Source organism: Drosophila serrata, unplaced genomic scaffold, assembly GCF_035046125.1.
Source record: "Drosophila serrata isolate PLE 108 unplaced genomic scaffold, ASM3504612v1 contig_345, whole genome shotgun sequence".
Taxonomy (NCBI): domain Eukaryota; kingdom Metazoa; phylum Arthropoda; class Insecta; order Diptera; family Drosophilidae; genus Drosophila; species Drosophila serrata.
Window position 1 is genome coordinate 15922 of NW_028257243.1, and position 21001 is coordinate 36922.

At 36.5% G+C, this 21001-nt stretch overlaps 1 protein-coding gene across 1 annotated transcript; it reads right to left on the bottom strand.

The window, feature by feature from the left end:
* Nucleotides 1-438: 438 nt before the first annotated feature.
* Gat (sodium- and chloride-dependent GABA transporter) lies at nt 439-19968 on the bottom strand. Its single transcript, XM_020954239.2, has 11 exons — nt 19536-19968; nt 18996-19260; nt 18556-18657; nt 11723-11903; nt 11347-11614; nt 11183-11286; nt 11000-11124; nt 10691-10935; nt 1534-1737; nt 1302-1469; nt 439-1236 (listed from the first exon to the last, which is right to left on the bottom strand). The coding sequence occupies exons 1-11, from the start codon at nt 19665-19667 to the stop codon at nt 1138-1140; spliced, it is 1893 nt and encodes a 630-aa protein (XP_020809898.2). The 5' UTR covers nt 19668-19968; the 3' UTR covers nt 439-1137.
* Between the last annotated feature and the right edge of the window lie 1033 nt (nt 19969-21001).

The following is a 21001-nucleotide window of genomic DNA, read 5'->3' on the forward strand; positions in this document are numbered from 1 at the left end:
AACCAATTACTGCGGAGAATATCTGGTGTGTATACACACACATACGTTTGATGTCAACCAAAAACACCTAATAAGGAAGTGAGGCATGAGTGACGATGACATTTTAAACTTTAAAAATGTGTGTCAAATATTTGGTGAAGATTTGAGTTTTGTAAATGAAAAAATATATATTTTAACTTGTTTTGTTTTTGACAGTAAGCTGCAAAATATCCAGTCTTAACACTAAACGATTTTACCAGCGTCCCGAATTAGAATATAGTTTATGCCAGATCACACAATAGCTTGCGATTGCTGGCGGCATATAGAAGAAAATATTTATTGTATTTTTACAACTTACCTCACAGATACAAACTACTTACTTTATGCCTATCGTATACCGTATAGTATGTAAGGCAAACAACTTGATCATTGTGATTCCCATCCAAAATTAAAATTCAGTTAAAGATTCTTATTTTATTTGACACAACAAAGCAACAATGGGACATTCTTATGGTATGATAAGCGAAACTCTCTGAAACTCTATACGCATATTATGTATTATATAGGTAAATATAAAGACATGTTTTATATTACATTTGAATTACGGTTTCTCATTATTCTTTTGTTCAAATTATCCTTAAATAATTATTATAAGTTATTACAAAAGTTTATAAAACAACTAAACAAAGTCCAAGAATGACTTATTTTATTTAAATTCTTGCGATTCGGTATTACAAGTTTTTATTTTGGATTAATTTTTTTTTTAGCCTAAACTAATGGATGAAAACAGGACTTTGATTAATTAAGAACGTATAATGGATGCATGCAGACGAAACAATGATAAAATTTCTCACGTGTAGATATTAATTTGTTTACAAGCTGAATATTCTTATCACTTTGGATATGGGGTCAACGTTGTTCTACTATTTGAGTAAGTACTCCATAAAAAACACTTAAAACCCTTGATTTTTTAGACTAGTTGAAAGGTTTTTTTAAGAAGCTATTAAGATCAAAAACAGAATAAATTGATTCCAAAAATATCAAGGAGACAACACAAGTTTACATAAATTGACCAATTTATGATTACATGAATATAAAATGCTAAACGAAGTAGTAATCTTAATATTTTCTATAAGTTAACTTAGGATAAATAAATATTTATAATGAGAAATCAACCTCCTTAGCATATGCTTCCCTCTGCATTTTCTCTCGTAAACGGGATACATCTTCATCTATCCGCACAATAGCACGGATTTTCTATGATAAAGATATAAAAAAAATGAATAAATAATGACACGATAATATTTTTATGAATATATTACCTCACTAAGGTCACCAGGCGTACGTTTCCATAACCAAAACATATATACTGGTATATAGAGCATCGATGATAACGCTGTAAACCAACCAAAGGCATGCGCCCACCATGGATAGCTATAATCCAGGTATTTTATAGGCGTCCATTGAACAATGTTAAAGAAAAATACGCCCTATAACGAAGAAATATAATAATTGTACCTTACAGGTAGGTAGGTGCCCAAAAAAAATACTTACCACACATATAGCTGGTGTGGTGACGCACCAACAGAACTTCCACCAAACTGTTGGATAGTAACCAATCATATCCTTGATACCATCATAGAAACGATCGACGCCGTAACACCATGATATAGAAACGCATTCAAAAAATATGAGCCAAAGCAAGCAAAAGCCGCTAACAGCATATGAATCCAATATTTGGAATATATACATGCCGCCCTAGAAGAATTAAGAATCATAGAAATAATAAAACAAATAAAAAACAAGAAAAGGATTTTATATCTTTGCAGATTGCAATTCGATCACTAGGAATTATACAAATTTTTGTCAATAAACAAAAGATATTATATTTACAATTTTACATTCACAGTTTTGAATTTTCCTCTAAATATAACGATCGTTTCTATCCACGAAATTCAGTTCATAGCATAGTTAAAGGTTTAAATATTTTAAAATATTTTACTTAATTAATTTATTCTAGAAAATCAAAAAAAATTTCGCATTGATTTCGAACTACGAGAAGAGCTCCGATTCGACGCATTGTTTGGTGAATCGTTTATATGGGTCGTAAGTGGTCTTGTCGCGGCTTCGGGGCGAAGCCATGGTCGACCTTCTTTTATGCTCAAAAAGGAGGTAAAACCCCACTCTATCTCCGAAATCGAAGAAGATGATTTGCTGCACTTGGTCGACGAGACATTAACTTCGTCGAGTACGGTGGGCAGTGCTAAGTCAAGCGCTCCCCAAACCATCAACCACAACCATCAACAGACATTACCAAGGCGACACCACCAACCTAAGTCGCCTCCCCCCCCCATCAGCAGAAGAAGGCTCAAGTCAGTACGGCCCATTTAAAAAAATTACTATTTACCAATATACGCTATTAAATGAGTCTCCAAGGCGCAAAAAAAACGCAATTGGAGGGCAGCATTTAGGCGGATCCCAGCTACCCGCAACGGGCTCACAGCAGCCGCTCCCCTTGGCACAGCCCTCGACCCAGCATTAACTCCAGGGTTGCTGAGATCGAGCGCTAAAAAAGATTCGGTATCTGGCATGGCCGTCAAAGGATATACAATAATATTTACTAACTTGACAGGAAGGACAAGAGCGGGTATAATCATAAAAAACAACCTTAACGCACTTCTATATCCCACTCTTAGCAACACAAACCTTGTAATGGCCATATTTAAAGTAGCGAACAGGCACACACTGCGGAGAAGTAAGGAAACAAACGAGAGAGGTTAGTCTCTTTTTATACCCTTGCAGGGTATTATAATTTCGGTCAGAAGTTTGCGACGCAGTGAAGGAGGCACCTCCGACCATATAAAGTATATATATTCTTGATCAGGATCAACAGCCGATCCGATCTACCCATGTCCGTCTGTCCGTTTCTACTCAAACTAGTCTCTCAATTTTAAAGCTATCTAAATGAAACTGTAGTAGTCTTCTATATACTTTCACTCGTATATATGTATGTCGAAACAACCGCGTCGGACGATTATGTCATATAGCTGCCATAGGAATAATCGGAAAATTTTTACAAAAAAATTATATTTTCAGTTTTCAACAGAATTTGATCATATTTGAGATATACCAATTTTATATTACTTTACAGTTTTGTGTACAATTTTATGAAAATCGGACAACTATATCATATAGCTCACATAGGAACGATCGTTTGATATATAGACGAAAAATGCACATCAGTGAATGAAAAACTGTAAAAATAATATGTATATGTGAATGAAATGAAAGCAGGTATGTTTTTCGGTTCGGTCCATCCCAAAAGGAATCGACAAGTACGTCGAGGACTTTAGTACTATTCTCGACAATGCGTATTTGGAGTCGTGCAGACTTACATACTCGAAGAAGCCATACACACAACGGTGGCGCTAAAAGCAATGCGTTCTCAAAAAAAATGTAAGGAAGACCTTTAATACAATCCAAAGACTGGCGACCGTGCACGGAGCTACAGCAGGAATACAAAAAAAAGATATACTATAGCTAGAGGGCGAGCTAGCCCAACACTTATAAACAGGCCTGACGGCACATGCACGACATTAGGGGAAGAGTCACTAGAAGTCCTGCTGCAGACACACTGCACAGCAAACCGGATAGAAGAATCTGCAACAACGGAAAGCCAAAGGGCAGTCCAACAAATACAAGTGGAAGAGATAATAGCTATGGAAAGGATTGGGCGATCGACTTCTTCGACAAGTACAAAAGACCGGGTCCCGACGGAATCATACCAGCAATGCTGCAGACAACAAAAACATGTATAGGTAGAAGGTTGCAAGCAATTCTCCAAGCATGTAGAAAAAAAAAACACAAAACACGCACAGCTTGCATACAGGATAGGCAGATCCGGGATAGGGGGGGTGTTGCTTAGCAAGCCAGAGTTAGAAGAATTACCACACCGGGCACTGTATGAAACCTGACAAGATGAACTTTTTGATAACGAAAGAAACTGACACTGAGGTATCACTCTAAACGGACGGCTCGAGGATTAGCTAAGCTAAATCTCATCAAATTAAGACTTTCAAAATACGAGGGTAAGTATCTACTCAGATAGAGAAGCGGCCATAAAATCTGTCGCAAGAGCAAGGACTACATCAAACCTAGTTAAATGCAAAGAGGCACTGAATAGGTTAGCAGAGTACAGAGTACAAATAGCTTTCGTACCCGGACATAGCGACATCCCAGGAAGTGAGAATGCTTATGAGCTGTCCAGGATATTCAAATTACTAGCGAGTAAGGAATGGTCGATGAAGACAGAGCACAGAAGATCATGACTATGCTGGTCAAGTTATAGCACTGTTGCAAGCAAGAATATTGTGCTTAGGTGCCCCAGTACTGGCATCACTAGAAGATGCCTCGAAGAAGACACCAGATAAACTACTTGCCTTCGCAGAAAAACACCTTGATCTTCAAGGAGAACGAAACCGCGTAAAATCTCCAGGTCCATACAAACAACACCCGGAAAACTAAGGGCCACATTGACCTATGCGTGGCGCCCACGTAACCAAACCTAACCCCTAACATTTTGCAACAGAACCAGATTGCAAGTTAAAACTCTTTACAAATTTTTTATTGAAACCGTTATATTGGCTGAGCCAAAGGAGAGACAGTATTCATACCAAAAATTTCCTCAACGTCCTTACCGTCTAACTTGTCTCTCAGTTTAAAAACTATCTTAATAAAACTTTGTATTTATACTTTTATTTATTCGCATGTATATTTAAGTCAGAACTGACCGGATCGGACGAATAGATCATATAACTGTCGTAGAAACGATCTAAAAAAAAAAACAAATTTAACTTTTCCTGATTTTCAACATATTTCAATCCATTTTAAGATATGGCCAGTTTGTGTTACTTTAAAATTTTAGTTTTAATTTTATAAGAATGCATCTACTATATTATATAGCTGTCATAGGAACAATCGGAAAATTACAAAAAAACAAGAAAGGAAGCTAACTTCGGCAAGTTTATACACCCTTGCAGATAGAACTTCTATGACTAGGAATTCATACAATATAATAAAAATAGGTAAAAAACTTTTTAACTTAAACGGTTTTATGTTAAACATACATTGCAATGTTTAAGATAAATGTACTAAAAGCCAAAAAATAATAAAATAGATACAGTCGTGGGAATTATAATCATCATCATCATCTTGATAATGAATAAACATAATTGTATTGTCACCGAAATCCAAAGTGTATACAAAATTTCAGATCAATCGGTTGACAGGAAAAGGGTGAAATTTGAATTACTAAATTTGACCCAAGAATAAAGAAAACAAACCGGGTGAGCAAAATAAAACCGTTTAATAAATCATATATATTGATGTTAAAAAATAATGAAGTAATAGCTGCTTTCATTTCATTCACCTAAATATATAATATTTGCAGTTTTACATTCACAGATTTGCATTTTTCCTCCACATCTAACGATCGTTTGTATTGCATCTATATCTATATCTCAAATTTGATTAATTTCTGTTGAAAACTGAAAATGTTATAATTTTTTTTTGTAAAAATGTTCCGATCATTCCTATGGCAGCTATATGATATAGTCCTCCGATCTGGCCCGTTCAGACATATATACGAGTGAGAGTATATAGAAGACCAACTACAAAGTTTCATTCAGATAGCTTCAAAACTGAGAGACTAGTTTGCGTAGAAACGGACAGATGGACAGACGGACATGGCTAGATCGACTCGGCTGATGCTCCTGATCAGGAATATAAATACTTTTTATAGTCGGAGGTGCCTCTTTCACTGCGTTGCAAACTTCTGACTGGAATTATAATACCCTGCAAGGGTATAAAAATAATCCTGTTGATGTTGATCATGATATTTTCATCTACTCCTAAAATTTTTTATTTTACAATTTTGGTTTTAATTTTATGTGAAACAAATGATTTTAATATCTATCTGCCATAAAAATGATAGAGAAACAATAGAATAGAGATAAAAATGCAAAACCATTAATCTTAAACTACAACTACATATAAAACTTTTAATTTAATAGTTATGGTTAATATTTTTGTTGTTCCTTCCTTTTTAATGAATATAATGAACTGATTCTTAATATTCCAATTGAAAATCGCAAGTGTATACAAAATTCGGTGTGCCGAAGTTGGGTTTCTTTCTTGTTCTCAACATATTTTAATATACTTCAAAACAGCGACTTTGTATTTGTTATGGATTTCGATCTTAATTTTATGCAAATTGTTTTAAGTTCGACCCTTATTGGTTATTAGTGACCGGTAAATGTATAATTGTAAATATGTATAGATCTAGATATAGGTATATGTAATAAAAAAGAATATTATTAATTATTTTTTTCAGTAACGGGTTTTTTGATAATATTTTCAATTTAATAAAAATTAAAATTGTATTTTATTTATTTAACTGTTTTCAAATACTTCTGTAATCTGCTACGGAAAGGCTGAAAGGAAATTTTTGGTAAATATTGCCTAAGAAATCATAAAGTGCAATCATTCCACTTTTACTCATCGAGCTAAAATCACCTATATAATTTTTATAATTTTCGTGTTCCTTTCGTTTTAACCGTGCATACATGGGTGGTAACATTATAGGCCGCAGCGCTTTGTAGTTGCGACGAAAATTTAAAATCTATGTATATATTTTTTTGTTCTTGCAAAATCACTATAAAATTCTTCAAATAATCGGTTAAGACGAATCTTGATTAAAGTTCTTCTTGTTTTGCATCTTAAATTTTTTTTTAATATGAACATAAATGAATTAAAGAAAACTAGTTGGTTAGACGGCGCAAAGAAAATTAGTTGGTAAGACTGCGCAATATGAAAAATTGGAAACATGATTAAACTACCGATAATTTATTTAATGGTAAATTAAATTACCTTTTCAAGTTTGGGTGGGTAGAGAATAGGGGTACCTAGCACCTGTGATCCCATAATCCTCCGGAGTTTGTTTGGTTATCTTATCGGCGACGTCGCGGAATCATTTGGTTTTTTTTTGTGTTTTGTTGAAACTGTTATATTTTGATTTATCTCGCGCATTATATGATTTGAGTTACACAAGAAAGATAGCAAGGGAAGAAAGGACCCCAACCAATCCGACGAGCAATAATACGTCCTGTTCTGAATACTACACTTTCGTTAGTTTAAGTGTTTTATAAATTCTAAAACAAATATACAAAGTCTATACAATTTATTTTCACTTCCACCGTTTTGTGTACGGGAAATCTCACACTTGACTGAAGTTTTACTTCTTGTTCTTATTTATGTCATCTTTCCAAGTGAACGGGCGTGTTTTTTTGCGCTCTCGTTTGGTGTTAATGATTTGAGTTACACAAGAAAGATAGCAAGGGAAGAAAGGACCCCAACCAATCCGACGAGCAATAATACGTCCTGTTCTGAATACTACACTTTCGTTAATTTAAGTGTTTTATAAATTCTAAAACAAATATACAAAGTCTATACAATTTATTTTCACTTCCACCGTTTTGTGTACGGGAAATCTCACACTTGACTGAAGTTTTCCTTCTTGTTCTTATTTATGTCATCTTTCCAAGTGAACGGGCGTGTTTTTTTGCGCTCTCGTTTGGTGTTAACCCCACTGGGGTTAACTTAAATATTCAATTTTGTGTCAATAACTTCCCGTTCACTTTGCGTGTGCATGCAGCTATTCTCTGATTTGTGTTTATAATTGGTTTTATTTCGCAATTTAGTTGTACTGTATATTTTTCATTCCTTTTTGTGTCTTCTTCGTCTTGCCTTTGTTTGCGCCGTCGCAACAGCTAAACGATTTAGTTATTTATCTCTCACATCCTTCCGCCCTCTCGCTTTCGCTGTGACTCTTCACATCTTAACTTTATAACTCTGTTTTTTTTCTGAAGTACAAGTACAGTGGTAAGTCTTAATAATGTCTGGAAATATTGTCTGTTTCGCCAAAACCTGCAAAAAGGCTATTTCTGCATGTTCCCTTACAATCGGCTGCTGGATGTGCGACAACGTCATGCACGCCAAGTTTATTGGTGTTGCATCTCGGACGGTGGACGATGTAAAAAAAACATCGGCCTGCGTTACTGATGCGAGTGCTGTCGCGATGCAGAAAGCGAAATGAAGTCTTTCGTAAAACTCTTGAAATGTTCTTGGGGCTTGACACCCAATTTAATAGCCTTACGCCAGTAAATGACTTACAGTGGTAAGTCTTAATAATGTCTGGAAATATTGTCTGTTTCGCCAAAACCTGCAAAAAGGCTATTTCTGTATGTTCCCTTACAATAGGCTGCTGGATGTGCGACAACGTCATGCACGCCAAGTTTATTGGTGTTGCATCTCGGACGGTGGACGATGTAAAAAAAACATCGGCCTGCGTTACTGATGCGAGTGCTGTCGCGATGCAGAAAGCGAAATGAAGTCTTTCGTAATACTCTTGAAATGTTCTTGGGGCTAGACACTCAATTTAATAGCCTTACGCCAGTAAATGAGTCTCCCAGGCACAAAAAATCTGCTATTGATGGGCATCATGTAGACAGACCCCAACTACCCGCAACGGGTTCTTAGCAGCAGCCTCTCTCGGCACAGCCTTCGACCTCAGCATTAATTCCAAGAGTGCTGAGATCGAAAGATTCGGTACCCGAATGTGCAGCGGGAGCGCCCGTACCGCCGGTGATGTCTGTTTTGTCCCTGGGGGGTCGCAAATATTGACCTCTCAAAGTCTCGTGCATACATATAAATATATTTGCCCAGGGCGTTAGGCCCGGAATACCGACCGACAATGGCACGGCAGTTAACCAATCCGCCTTGCCAAAAGCCCTTATAGAGGTTCCACCGACGAGACATATGTTAACTAACTCTAATAATAACTCTTCCCAGGCCTGATCATACCACTGCCCCTTCTACGTCTTTCAATCCTATCAGAATGCAAGAGGTTTACGTAGTAAGCTTCCTAACTTCCATTCTAATAGCCTTTCGTCTGCATCTCAGGTTATTTTGCTCACAGAAATCTAGTTAAAGCCGAAGATTCTGAGCTTCGAAGTTTTTCCAGCTGTGTTCACAGTATATCGGCTAGATCGCCCTATCAGGCGCGGGGGTGGAGTTCTTATAGCGGTGGACTCTTTACTCACGTCCGAATTATTAACCTTCGAGGAATGAAACGATGTTGAATTCTATTGTGTGAAGCTATCTATCAAAGGTAGATCCATTTTTATTACCTATTCCTACATAACTCCATTGTCGGAACTCCCTATTTATTGGAATCTTTTCCTTTTTTAAGAGTTTGACCCGACTTAAAAATAAAAAATCTGCGATGCATGCACAATATAAATTCACCGGTTCTGAATCTGCCCTTTCATCTTATTTATCAGCTCGGTCAAACTTTACCGTGCTGAACGCGCAGTGTTATAAAAACTATTTAACTCGTTGTAGGGCCCAGTTCTCACAGGACCCAAAACAGTTTTATAATTTTGTTAACACTAAATGTAAGCCTAAAACAAATCCATCCTAGCTTTCATTTGAAAGTACTACCGCAAATAATGATCAGGCAAAAGCCGATCTATTTTCGGAGTTTTTTCGAACTACTAATTCAAACTCTTCGAATTTACCCCAGACTTATTCCTACGACATACCCACATCAAACTTAATTTTCTGCCCCAGCCTAAACGAAAGGTCTCTCCTTTTAGATCTTTATCGTGTCATGCCAGTTTATTCGCCAGGTCCCGACGAAATTCCTGGCTGTGTGCTTAGGTATTGTACCGACGCCCTGTGCTATCCCCTTCTGAAATTGCTTACATTATCCTTAGAAACCTCCCACTTTCTCCTTATTTTGAAGGAATCGTTTTTTATTCCTCTCCAAAAAAGGTAGCAAATTGAATGCCAGCAATTATAGAGGAATCTCTAAGTTGTCGGCCATCCCTAAAGTATTCGAAATCATTATTAGTCCTCACATACACCACATTTGTAGATCAGTTATTTCTCCATGTCAACATGGTTTTATTAAGCGAAGATCAACAACAATAAATGTTTTGGAGCTCTCTTCCTAAAGTCCTCTTTTCCTTGGACCCAAAACTTGACTTTATTGATCATATTCCGTCTATGGTGAATAGAGCCAGGGGTGGTCAAAGGAATTCAATAACCCCTATGTCACTAAATCCTTATTTACCTCTTTAGTTCATCCTGTCTTAGAATATGGATGCTGCGCTTGGAGCCCTTAGTACGGCGTCCATAGTAAACGTATCGAGTGGGTTCAAAACAACTTTTTACTTTTCGCTCTACGCTTCCTCCTTCAAACTGCATGAACCTTTTCGAGTCTTATGTGCAAATTATAATGATTTGTACACATTAATCTCCAACGTTGATACCCTTCCCAAATTAAAATCTTTAATACTAACGCACTTAGTAAACATGCAAGCAAACAACCTGGCGGCACGCTGGTAGTCAATTTCATCGTATTCTGTTCTATATTTTCCATCGCTCCTACTAACACCTAACCCCAACAGGCACGTGCCTAGTATCATACGGGTAACTTGAGTGTACTGACCGTAGTGCATCAACGTCCATAAAATTCAAAGAACTTAATGATCCAGTTGCAAACTTCAACGACGTTTTAAAGTGAGCACCCTTTTTTATTTCGATAAATTATTGAGAGTGATATATCGTATCGGACGTTTTCGGAACTTACCTGAGTAATACAGGTTAATCCAACCAAGTAACTTAGAGCACAGACAACTGCAATAAATATTTCTTTTCGTTTTCTTAATAGTTGTGGCCATTCATCGATAATTGCTGTTATAAAACCCTCCATTGTACAAAATTGGGAGTCCAAGCCGATAAGTAAAAGCATAAAAAAGAATAAACAAGACCACATGGGAGACCCTGGTAATTGTAATACTGCTGATGGATATACCAAAAACGCAAGCCCAGGACCTAATTAATTTGTTCAAGTTATTTTAAAATCTTTAAAAATGAATTTTTAGGTTTTCATGCGTACCTGATGCTGCCACTTCGGCAACTGGTCGCTGCTGTTCGTGAGCCATAAATCCAATGACCGAAAATATTACAAACCCAGCAAACATGCTTGTGCTTGAATTTACTGTGCAGACTATTAAGGCGTCTCTAAAATAAATATTTATGATTATATTTATCTGTACAATAAAAAATAAAACCATCCTACTTGTAAACATTATTGGTAAATTTATTGTAACTTCCCAAAGCCACCAGAGTACCAAGTCCCAAGCCATAGGAGAAAAATATTTGAGTTACAGCATCAATCCAGACCTTAAACAAACTTGTAGTATTTCCTTTTTCAGTGTGTGTTTAATAATTTTTTATACTAACCTCCGAGTGACCCAACTTGGTGAAGTTAGGTATCACATAAAACTTAATACCCTCAAAGGCACCAGGCAAGGTTATGCCTCGAATCAGTAAGACAGTCAGCAAAACGTAAGGGAATAGAGCTGTAAAATATACAACTTTTCCCGTCCACTTAACACCCTTCCAAATGCAAAAATAACATAGAATCCACACAAGCAGCAAAGTTCCGGCCAATTCCCAACGAATATTACCAATTTCTTCAATGCCATGCGATATTTGAAGTGCGCGACGTCTAAAAAATAAAAAAAAAATTGTTAACAACTGCCAACCAAAAGCGACCAAAAAGAATATTTGATTTATTTACATTAAAAAATAAATAAATAAATATTCTAGTACTTACTCCCAAAACTCTTTAACTGGATCTGTAAGTTCAGAGGATGTAATATTTGCAGCAGCTACAGTGCAGACTTTTTTTGCTGTTCCATTTATTATTTTATCCCAACAATTTAGATTTTTTCGTTCGTATTGACTAACACAGTTGACGGTATTCCACCAATTGTTGCAAGATCTCCAGGGGACATCTATAATATAAGCAACACACAGATCAGTAAAAATATTTTATTTACCCTCTCATGGTATTATAATTTCAGTCAAAAGTTTGCAAAGCAGTGAAGGTAGTGTATCAGTTTTTAAGCTATCCGAATGAGACTTTGCAGTTAGTCTTCTATATACTCTCACTATTATATTTGTCGGAACAGGCCAGATCGGACGACTGCTTCATATATCTCCTTATATATATTTCTCGATCGTTCCTATGTGAGCTATAGGATATAATAGTCAGATTTTCATAAAATTTGACACAAAATTTAAGACTAATATAAAATGGCTATATCTCAAATTTGATGAAAATCTGTTAAAAACTGAAATTGTTATAATTTTTTTTGTAAAAATTTTCCGATCATGAATTACCCCACTTGAGTCGAGCAGCGAATGTGAACTTTACATAAACGGTGGGTCCGACCCACCGAACGAGTTTGCATGAAAGTCGGGAGAAATTTGGTTAAAAAGTCCGATTGGGTATGTGAATGATATGAAAGCAGGCATTAATTCGGCGTGCCGAATTTAAATGGTATTTATTTAAACCAACATTTATTATTAATTTTATATTTTCTTATTAATATTATTATCTATATATATAAAAATTCTCTGTTCGTGTCTACTTCCTTTATAGACTTGAAAAGTTCTGAACCGTTTAAGCCCAAATTTTGACTCAACATGTGTTGAGGTTCCAGCTCGGTTATTGTCTACTTTTGATGTTGATAGCTTATCTGCGTTTGCGAATACATCAGTTTTTTTTTCGCGTTTCCCCGTGCCCCTACTGCGGCGCCCTCTACAGGCAGCCAGCTTAATCGAAGCATTTCCTGTCAAACATCCCAAAAATATTGAAAGAAGAAATAGGAGATTACAATTTTATTATTTTGTTCAGTTTCAGTAAGAAACGAAGTCATGCCACCCAAGAAGTCGAGTTTGGGTCGTCGTACTCGCAATACAGAAGCAAAAAGAGGTAAGATTACGAATATGACTGACGAAGAGCGGGCCTCCACCCGAGAGACTGAGCGGCTGAGAGCAATGCAGATGCACAACGCGGAATCAGCAGAAAGACGAGCAGATAGGGTTGAGAGAAAACGATTGAGAGTTAGGCAGTCGCGTTCTGCAGCAATCGATTTGATTCACTCTCAAAATAATGAACGCGACAGGGCAAGGGTAGCTGAAGCTTGGATGCTCCAGGAGGAACGGGGAAAACATTCCTCATTACATTGATTCTGGCTACGGTTCGAGCTAACAAGGGCATAGCTTTAGCTCTTGCTTCATATGGAATCGCTGCGACATTGTTATCTGGTGGGAGGACTGCTCATTCAGCGCTGAAGTTGCAGTTGAACATGCAAATCATCGAGACTCCTACGTGCAACATTTCCAGAGCATCTGGCATGGGAAAAGTATTGCAAAGATGTAAATTCATTGTTTGGGATGAATGCACGATGGCACACAAAAAATCGCTGGAGGCTTTCGATCGATCATTGGGGGTTTTGTGTGGAGCTGTCCAACCATTTGGGAATGCGTTAATATTGCTCGCAGGGGATTTCAGGCAAAGGTTGCCTGTGATTTCCCGATCGACACCAGCTGCCGAGATAAATGCTTGCTTGAAATATTCTATATTGTGGCAAAATGTAAGTATATTACAGTTGAAGACGAATATGCGTGTCCAGTTACAGAACGATTACTCAGCCGACGTATTCTCGCGACAGCTACTGGACATAGGGAACGGAAAGCTGCCAGTCAATGAGACGTCGAGAAAAATATTATTGCCCGAGAATTTCTGTAATTTAGTTACATCGAAGGAAGGACTTATCCAAAAAGTGTTCCCCAATATCCGAATAAATTATAGGAACCACGATTGGCTCAGTGGACGAGCGATTCTCGCTGCCAAGAACAAAGATGTCTACCAGCTCAATCATGTAATCCAATCCAGCATAGAAACTGACGAAATTACATATAAGTCGATAGATACCGTTGTGGAGGCAGAGGAAGCAGTTAATTACTCTACGGAATTTCTAAACTCACTTGATCTGCCTGGAATGCCACCACACATATTAAAATTAAAAATAGGTGTGCCGATTATCATGCTCCGGAATATAAATCAGCCAAAATTCTGCAACGGTACGCGACTCGCAGTCAAGAAATAGATGAACAACGTAGTAGAAGCAACGAACATAACTGGTCCTTTCAAAGGTCCTCATTCCTAGGATTCCTCTGATCCCGACTGATACACCGTTCCTGTTCAAGAGATTGCAGTTTTCCATTCGTTTGGCGTTCGCAATGACCATTAATAAAGCTCAAGGTCAATCTCTGGAGTTGTGTGGTCTAGATTTGGATGCAGATTGTTTTTCACACGGACAATTATATGTTGCGTGTTCCCGTGTCGGAAAACCAGATAGTCTTTATATTTACGCGGAGAAAGGAGAAACGAAGAATATTGTATACCCACAAGTATTACAGAATTAAATGAATTTGAAAATTATTCTTTTTTGTTTGACTTATTTCTTATGCGTGCAACCACAATATGCCACAGATAAACGTGTCAGGGTACAGCTAGTTGTTACATAAATACGTATAGATTTTAAATTAAATATTGGAATTAAACATTTAGTATTTATAATTTTGCATTACTTATACAAATAAAATAAAAAAAAATAAAGAAAAAATAAGAACAATATAAAGGGACTCAAGCACTTAAAAAAATGTAAGCAAACTAAGGACATGCCCATATTAAGTAAATCAACAGTTTGTATGGCCTGTCATCGATGAATCATCAACAGCACCCCCTTGAATGTTGATGAAACGTTGATGAATTTCTGATGACAGGTACTGCAGGGTACCTAACAAGTGTTCAGCAGCCCAAAATATAAAATTTTAATTTTTGGTCGTTGCGTATGCGAACAGAAACACACACATATTCACGCACACAGACGCACTTGATTGTTTCCTGCAGTACTGCGTGTCATCAATAGGCCATCAAAAGCGTGTTTTTTTAGTTTTTTTGAACTAATATTTATTTTATATTTTTTAGTTTGGGTACATATAAACGCGTGTTTTTTTTAATTTTCTAAGCTATCAGTTATTTTACGTTTTTCAGTTCTTTTTATCAATAATCAATTTTTGCGGACATTTAATTATGAAATATCTTACGAACTATTTCGTAATCTCATTATTTTATGATGCGCAGATCGCGTGCTAGCTCTGTCTCTCTTACTCCTTTACGGAGGATCTATAAAAGAATTTATCAATCCGGACGATCGTAATCAGGATAATGATCAATTTTTATCAGTCCTTGAGAAGTATGCAAAGTTTCAACTTTATCAGATATTTGGAAACCCTTGAAAATAATGTTCAAAGATTCCGTTACATACATACATCCCGAACTAATAAAAGCGTATTAAAAAGAGAAATAAGCTGCTGCACCTGGGTGGACCACAATTGAAAGTCAAATGACATATGTTCACCTTTAGTGGTGAAAATGGGTATTTTTCTCTACAACGAAACTTGGTCTTCGAGAGACATCTTTATCGGTTATCTTTATGGTTCCCCTGGAAGGGGAATGCGGTTGCGTAGGCAAGTAGCGAAATGCTCTTTCGGCGAACACAGAGAAGAACTTTAGGGATTCTGCCTAAAGATAAAATCATCTATGGGGAAATGAATTGCCGTTGAACGAATTTATCAAAATGTGCTGCACCTGGGTGGACCACAATTGAAAGTCAAATGACATATGTTCACCTTTAGTGGTGAAAATGGGTATTTTTCTCTACAACGAAACTTGGTCTTCGAGAGACATCTTTATCGGTTATCTTTATGGTTCCCCTGGAAGGGGAATGCGGTTGCGTAGGCAAGTAGCGAAATGCTCTTTCGGCGAACACAGAGAAGAACTTTAGGGATTCTGCCTAAAGATAAAATCATCTATGGGGAAATGAATTGCCGTTGAACGAATTTATCAAAATGTGTTACATTGAAGTGCAGGTGAACAAGCAAATAGAGACAATGGGTACAGCTGGCCAAGAAAGCACAGTTCAAAGGGTTTTATATAAAGAGACTCGAAACCTTAACACACGAGCAGACTGCGATCTATGCGGGAGAAAGGAACACCGGAAGGGCAGCGCGGATTGTCCGGAAAAGACTTGGACACTTCGCACGAAGATGCAGGACCAACGGACAAACATATCAGGCTGGTTAACTGTGAGTCTGTGCAAGGTAAGGGGAAATCAGTAAACATTAATTGCTTTCACCACTGCTCGATGACCCGGCGACCATTTTCAACTTGCGCTCTACATCCTCTAATCAGGTCTGCTCCTATTCTTCATATAAACTTCTCAAAATATTACAAATATTTAGTTCAGCGTAAAGAGTAACCCAGAAGTGATTGCTACGTTAAATGTAATAGAAAGCAGCAAGCAATCACTACTAAAATGTGACACGGCGTTACAATTCCATGTTTTAAGATTTGGGTTAAACATAAATCGAGTTATGCAGCAAAAGGTAAATAAGAAACTGGATGAAGCCTTAGAATTTGATATTATAGAACCGGCGATTAGTCCGACCGCTTAAATATCTTAAATTGTGATTGCTTTCAAAGAAGGTGGCGAAATTTGTATGTGTTTCGATATGGATAATTATACCCTTCCAACTTTCAACTCATTGATGACTAAGCTAAATATTGCTAGATATTTTTCTAGGCTCGATCTTAAGAACGCCTACCATCAGCTGGAATTTGACGATACAAGCCGGGAAATATCGACGTTCAATACTCACCGTGGGCTGTTCAGATACAAAAGCGATTTAAAACGATTTAAACTATTTTGACGACGTTATAGTTTTAGGGAGAACCCTCGACGAACATGACAGGGCGCTGAGCAAGGTGCAGTATACATTTGAGGAAAATAGTGTATTACTCAACAAAGAAGTGTGTTTGGCGAACCACGTCTCGACCTCCAGCCCTTATCGAAAGATGACTTCTACGTCTACAGTCTTATCATTTTCGGGTTGTATATAAACCAACAAAAGAGAATATTGCCGGCTCGTTATTAAGATTGTCCCAAAAGACGGAGTAGAACGCATTTGATTTGAAGGAGAGATCAACATATATCATATTGTCTCAAACTCAATACCATTTTCGATATCGATCTCAGAGATGAAGAAGACAGTAGTACTCAAGATGTGAAATAATAAATGCGATGACGTCCTTAAAAGAGGATTCATGGAAGCTAGCAACATCAAGTCCTTTCTTTCCATTTAGAGTCGAAGTGTCGTCTTTACTAAACTGCTGCTGAGAGGAACCAAGTTAGTGATTTGAATTAGCAAATAAAGGCCATCCGGGTGAAAATGCAATAAAGCGACGGAGAATATATTTTGGTTCTCACCGATTATTAACCTCGATATATGGAATACAAAATAAAGAGAAATATTACATTAAAAGTGATTAAATTTTAGGTCGAGGAAATTTTTGCAGGACTTGGTTTCCCCAAACGTTGAAATCGTATAACAGTCATCAATTCGTAAGCATGGAGCATAAATTTAAAGAATTTTTTAGAGCAAACGGGATCGAGCTACTTACAACTCGTCCATATTGGCCACAAGCAAATGGCGAAGTGGTGAATATGAATAGGTCGCTGCTAAAGCGATTAAAAATCTAGCGGAAAATTCTAGTACTAGATTCGCTTTGATGTACAGGGTAATACCGTATAGTACAACGGGTGCAACTCAAACCCATCTGATGTACAATGGGACTATAACAGATAAGATTCCAGGAATTGAGGATTTCTCGTATCATATTGTGGTCCGCAGGAGAGAGATAGGCCCATTTGCCAAACAGAAAAAAAGTAAAGAAGATAGCAGATGCAGCTAGAACTGTTCATATGAAAAATTCTTTTTCCCCACAATTCAATTCGAAGTAGTACACCAGGAACGTCAGTCACTTCTAGAGAGTCGAATCACCGCATCCGCTGCTGCAGTTTCGCCAAGGCAAGGCCAATCATCGGAAGGGGCTGATGAATCATCCCCTTCCAAGCCGGGTGGCGCGGAGCCACACTTACAGATGCCACGTAAAGGTCTAAAACTGAGTCTGGAAAAAAGGAGAGATGTGGGAGCCTGCATCACCAGGAGTTTACCACAACGCGAGCGAAGTCACCTCATATGTTGAGTTAAAGAAGAGTATAAAGAAAATAGTGAAGGTGTGCGGTCAACGATCACGGAATAAAATAATCAAACTTAACTGATGAAATGGCTATATCTATATCTATTTTTACAACAAAAATTATAACATTTTTAGTTTTCAACAGAATTGAATAAAATTTGAGATATAGTCATTTCATATTATTCTACAATTTTGTGTACAATTTTATGAAAATCGGACTACTATATCATATAGGTGCCATACAAACGATCGTTAGATGTAGAGGAAAAATTTAAATCTGTGAATGTAAAACGGCAAATATAATATGTATAGGTGAATGAAATGAAAGCAGGTATTACTTCATTGTTTTAAAATTTATATAATTTATATTGTATGGATTCCTGGTCATCGAAGTTTTATCTGCAAGGGTATATTCACTTCGGCGTGCCGAAGTTAGCTTCCTTTCTTGTTATATATGGTTTCTTTCTAATTTTTTCTCCTGTAAAACATACCCGTTTTCATTGACATGAAGAAATAAAATACTGCCCAGGCCAGAATGACAATGTAATAGACATTCATCCAACAGGACATGACGGCAGCAGCATATCCAATTCCTTAAAAGAAAAATATAAATATATTACGTTATTAAATAGTTTAATAAAAAAAGAAACTACAGTCGAGTTTGACCAACTGTCGATTGTTGAGTTAAATTGTGAGGTACAACAGGGTCCTTCTGTCTCAGATTCCTGTAAGGACCTTGCGGGAAAATTTCGTAAATCAGAAATCATTAAAAATTACTATATCTCGGAATATATAATAATGCTCCTCCGACTCGGATTCCACACTAAAATCTTTTTGGCCAGTATACAAATAATAACAAAATGTGACAAAACTAGTATAAAAAAATTAAAACAAACAATAATTTTCTGTTTTTATGTTTTTAAAATCGTACCTTTAAATATTGGTGCAATTTTAAATACACCCAAACCACCGATGGTCAACATCTGACCTAAAGCTAGCTCCATAAAAAACATCGGTATTCCGGCCAAGAATAAAGTCAATATATATGGCAATATGAAGGCGCCTCCACCATTTTTGTAGCACAAATATGGAAATCTCCATACATTGCCCAAGCCAATGGCTAGTCCGACCACAGATAGTATGAAGTCCATTTTTGAAGACCAAGATCCACGTTCCGGTAGATCAATTTGAACCAACTGAAAATATTACACAAACATTTTTTTGTTAATAAAAGAAAAGTATTGTTGTAGATAACGCAATAATAATATTTGGTTATATAATATAATAAACTTAATGTTTAAATATAAATATAAAAATTAATAGCTATGTAATCAAAAGCCCTTTCTTTTTATTTAATTTTATACTATCGGAGAAAGTCGAAATAAAAAATTGTATTGTCTTTTAAGTTTCAATTTTGTATTTTTGTACTTCTGACCTTCCAAAGACAAAAAAGGGATGAGGGATTACAAACCTGTTTTGACTTGTCCAAAGATTTTTGTGGAGTAGAAGGGGAAATTGAAGGATGATCCAGGTGTTGGCACATTTCAATTTCGTTTTTACGAACATCTCCTCCTCCGCCGTCTGCATCGCTGGTACTGTACATATTTTCACTCAGTATTATTACTTATTATATAGGAATGCCGAGTCCCAGGACTCTTTTTTGATCACAAATTTATCTCGTCCTCGTACTTGTTTTTGTTTTACGTTAAAATTTATGAGATTTAAAAGAGCACAAGAGTAGTAGCCCTATCAGGTCAATAGCAAGCATCCAACTGAACATGCCTATTGTATTTTTCAGCTGAGGTAATTCCCCAATGTGATATAAGCTAAGTATATAAAACGCAGCTTAAATTTATAGGGGACTCTCCCAGTTGTGTTGACATTTTGTGCAAACGATTTAATTTAATAATGATTTAGAAAGAGGGTCCGATCCCCTATTAAAGCATTAGCATGTTTACTTATGCGGGCACAGCTCTCGCTAGATATTAATGGACCAAGCATTGTGTGTTTGCCAGAACGTCCATATAACTTAGTGTTTACAGTACTTAGCTATGAATGTAGGTGTCCCCCAACGCTTGTCAATTATGTGACCCATTTTACAAAATACTTGTACTGTAATCGCTAGATATTACAGAGCCCACTTCTCTATATCAGTTAATTTTTAAGATTTTTGTGACCATTATATTAGTTATACAATTCAGATAACTATGTACTTTTTAAAGACTATTTATAAACTTTCCTAAAAATATATTTATATATATTTTTTAATATATATTTGTTTAATTCCGATATACAATGAAGTGTATACAAAGTTTCATTTAATTTTTAATGTATTTTATTAGTATGTAGTAGATTCCATGTACCCGATTATAATGAGCGGACGTTTCATTATGTATATTTTACCCTTGCCAGGGTATTATAGTTTTCACCAGAAGTTTGCGATGCCATAAAGTATAAAAATACATATATCTAGATCAGCATCCACATCTGAGTTGTCTATTATATAGCTGGCAAGGGTATGGTCAGTAAATATATAGAAAAATATTTTTGTAAATTGTTAAGTGTATATAAAATTTAGATTTAGATTTATGTTTTCATTTGACAGAAATGGAGCGATTGCCAATTACAAGCTTTATTGGTATAAAATCTTTCGAGTCCCGAAGTTAGTTATCTTTTTTGTTATACCTTGACAGAGTATTAAAATTAAAGTCCGAACTTTGCATCACACTCAAGGAGTAACTTCCATAGAGTATATATATTTGTATTCTTTGTCAGGATAAACAGCCGAGGCGATCTAGCAATTTCCGTCTGTCGGTTCGTCTGTGTGATAATACGCAAACTAGTTCCTCATTATGAAAGGTATCTGAATTTAAGTTTGATAGTCTTCTATATATTCTTACTGGAATCGGACGACTATCATTTACCTGCCATAGAAGT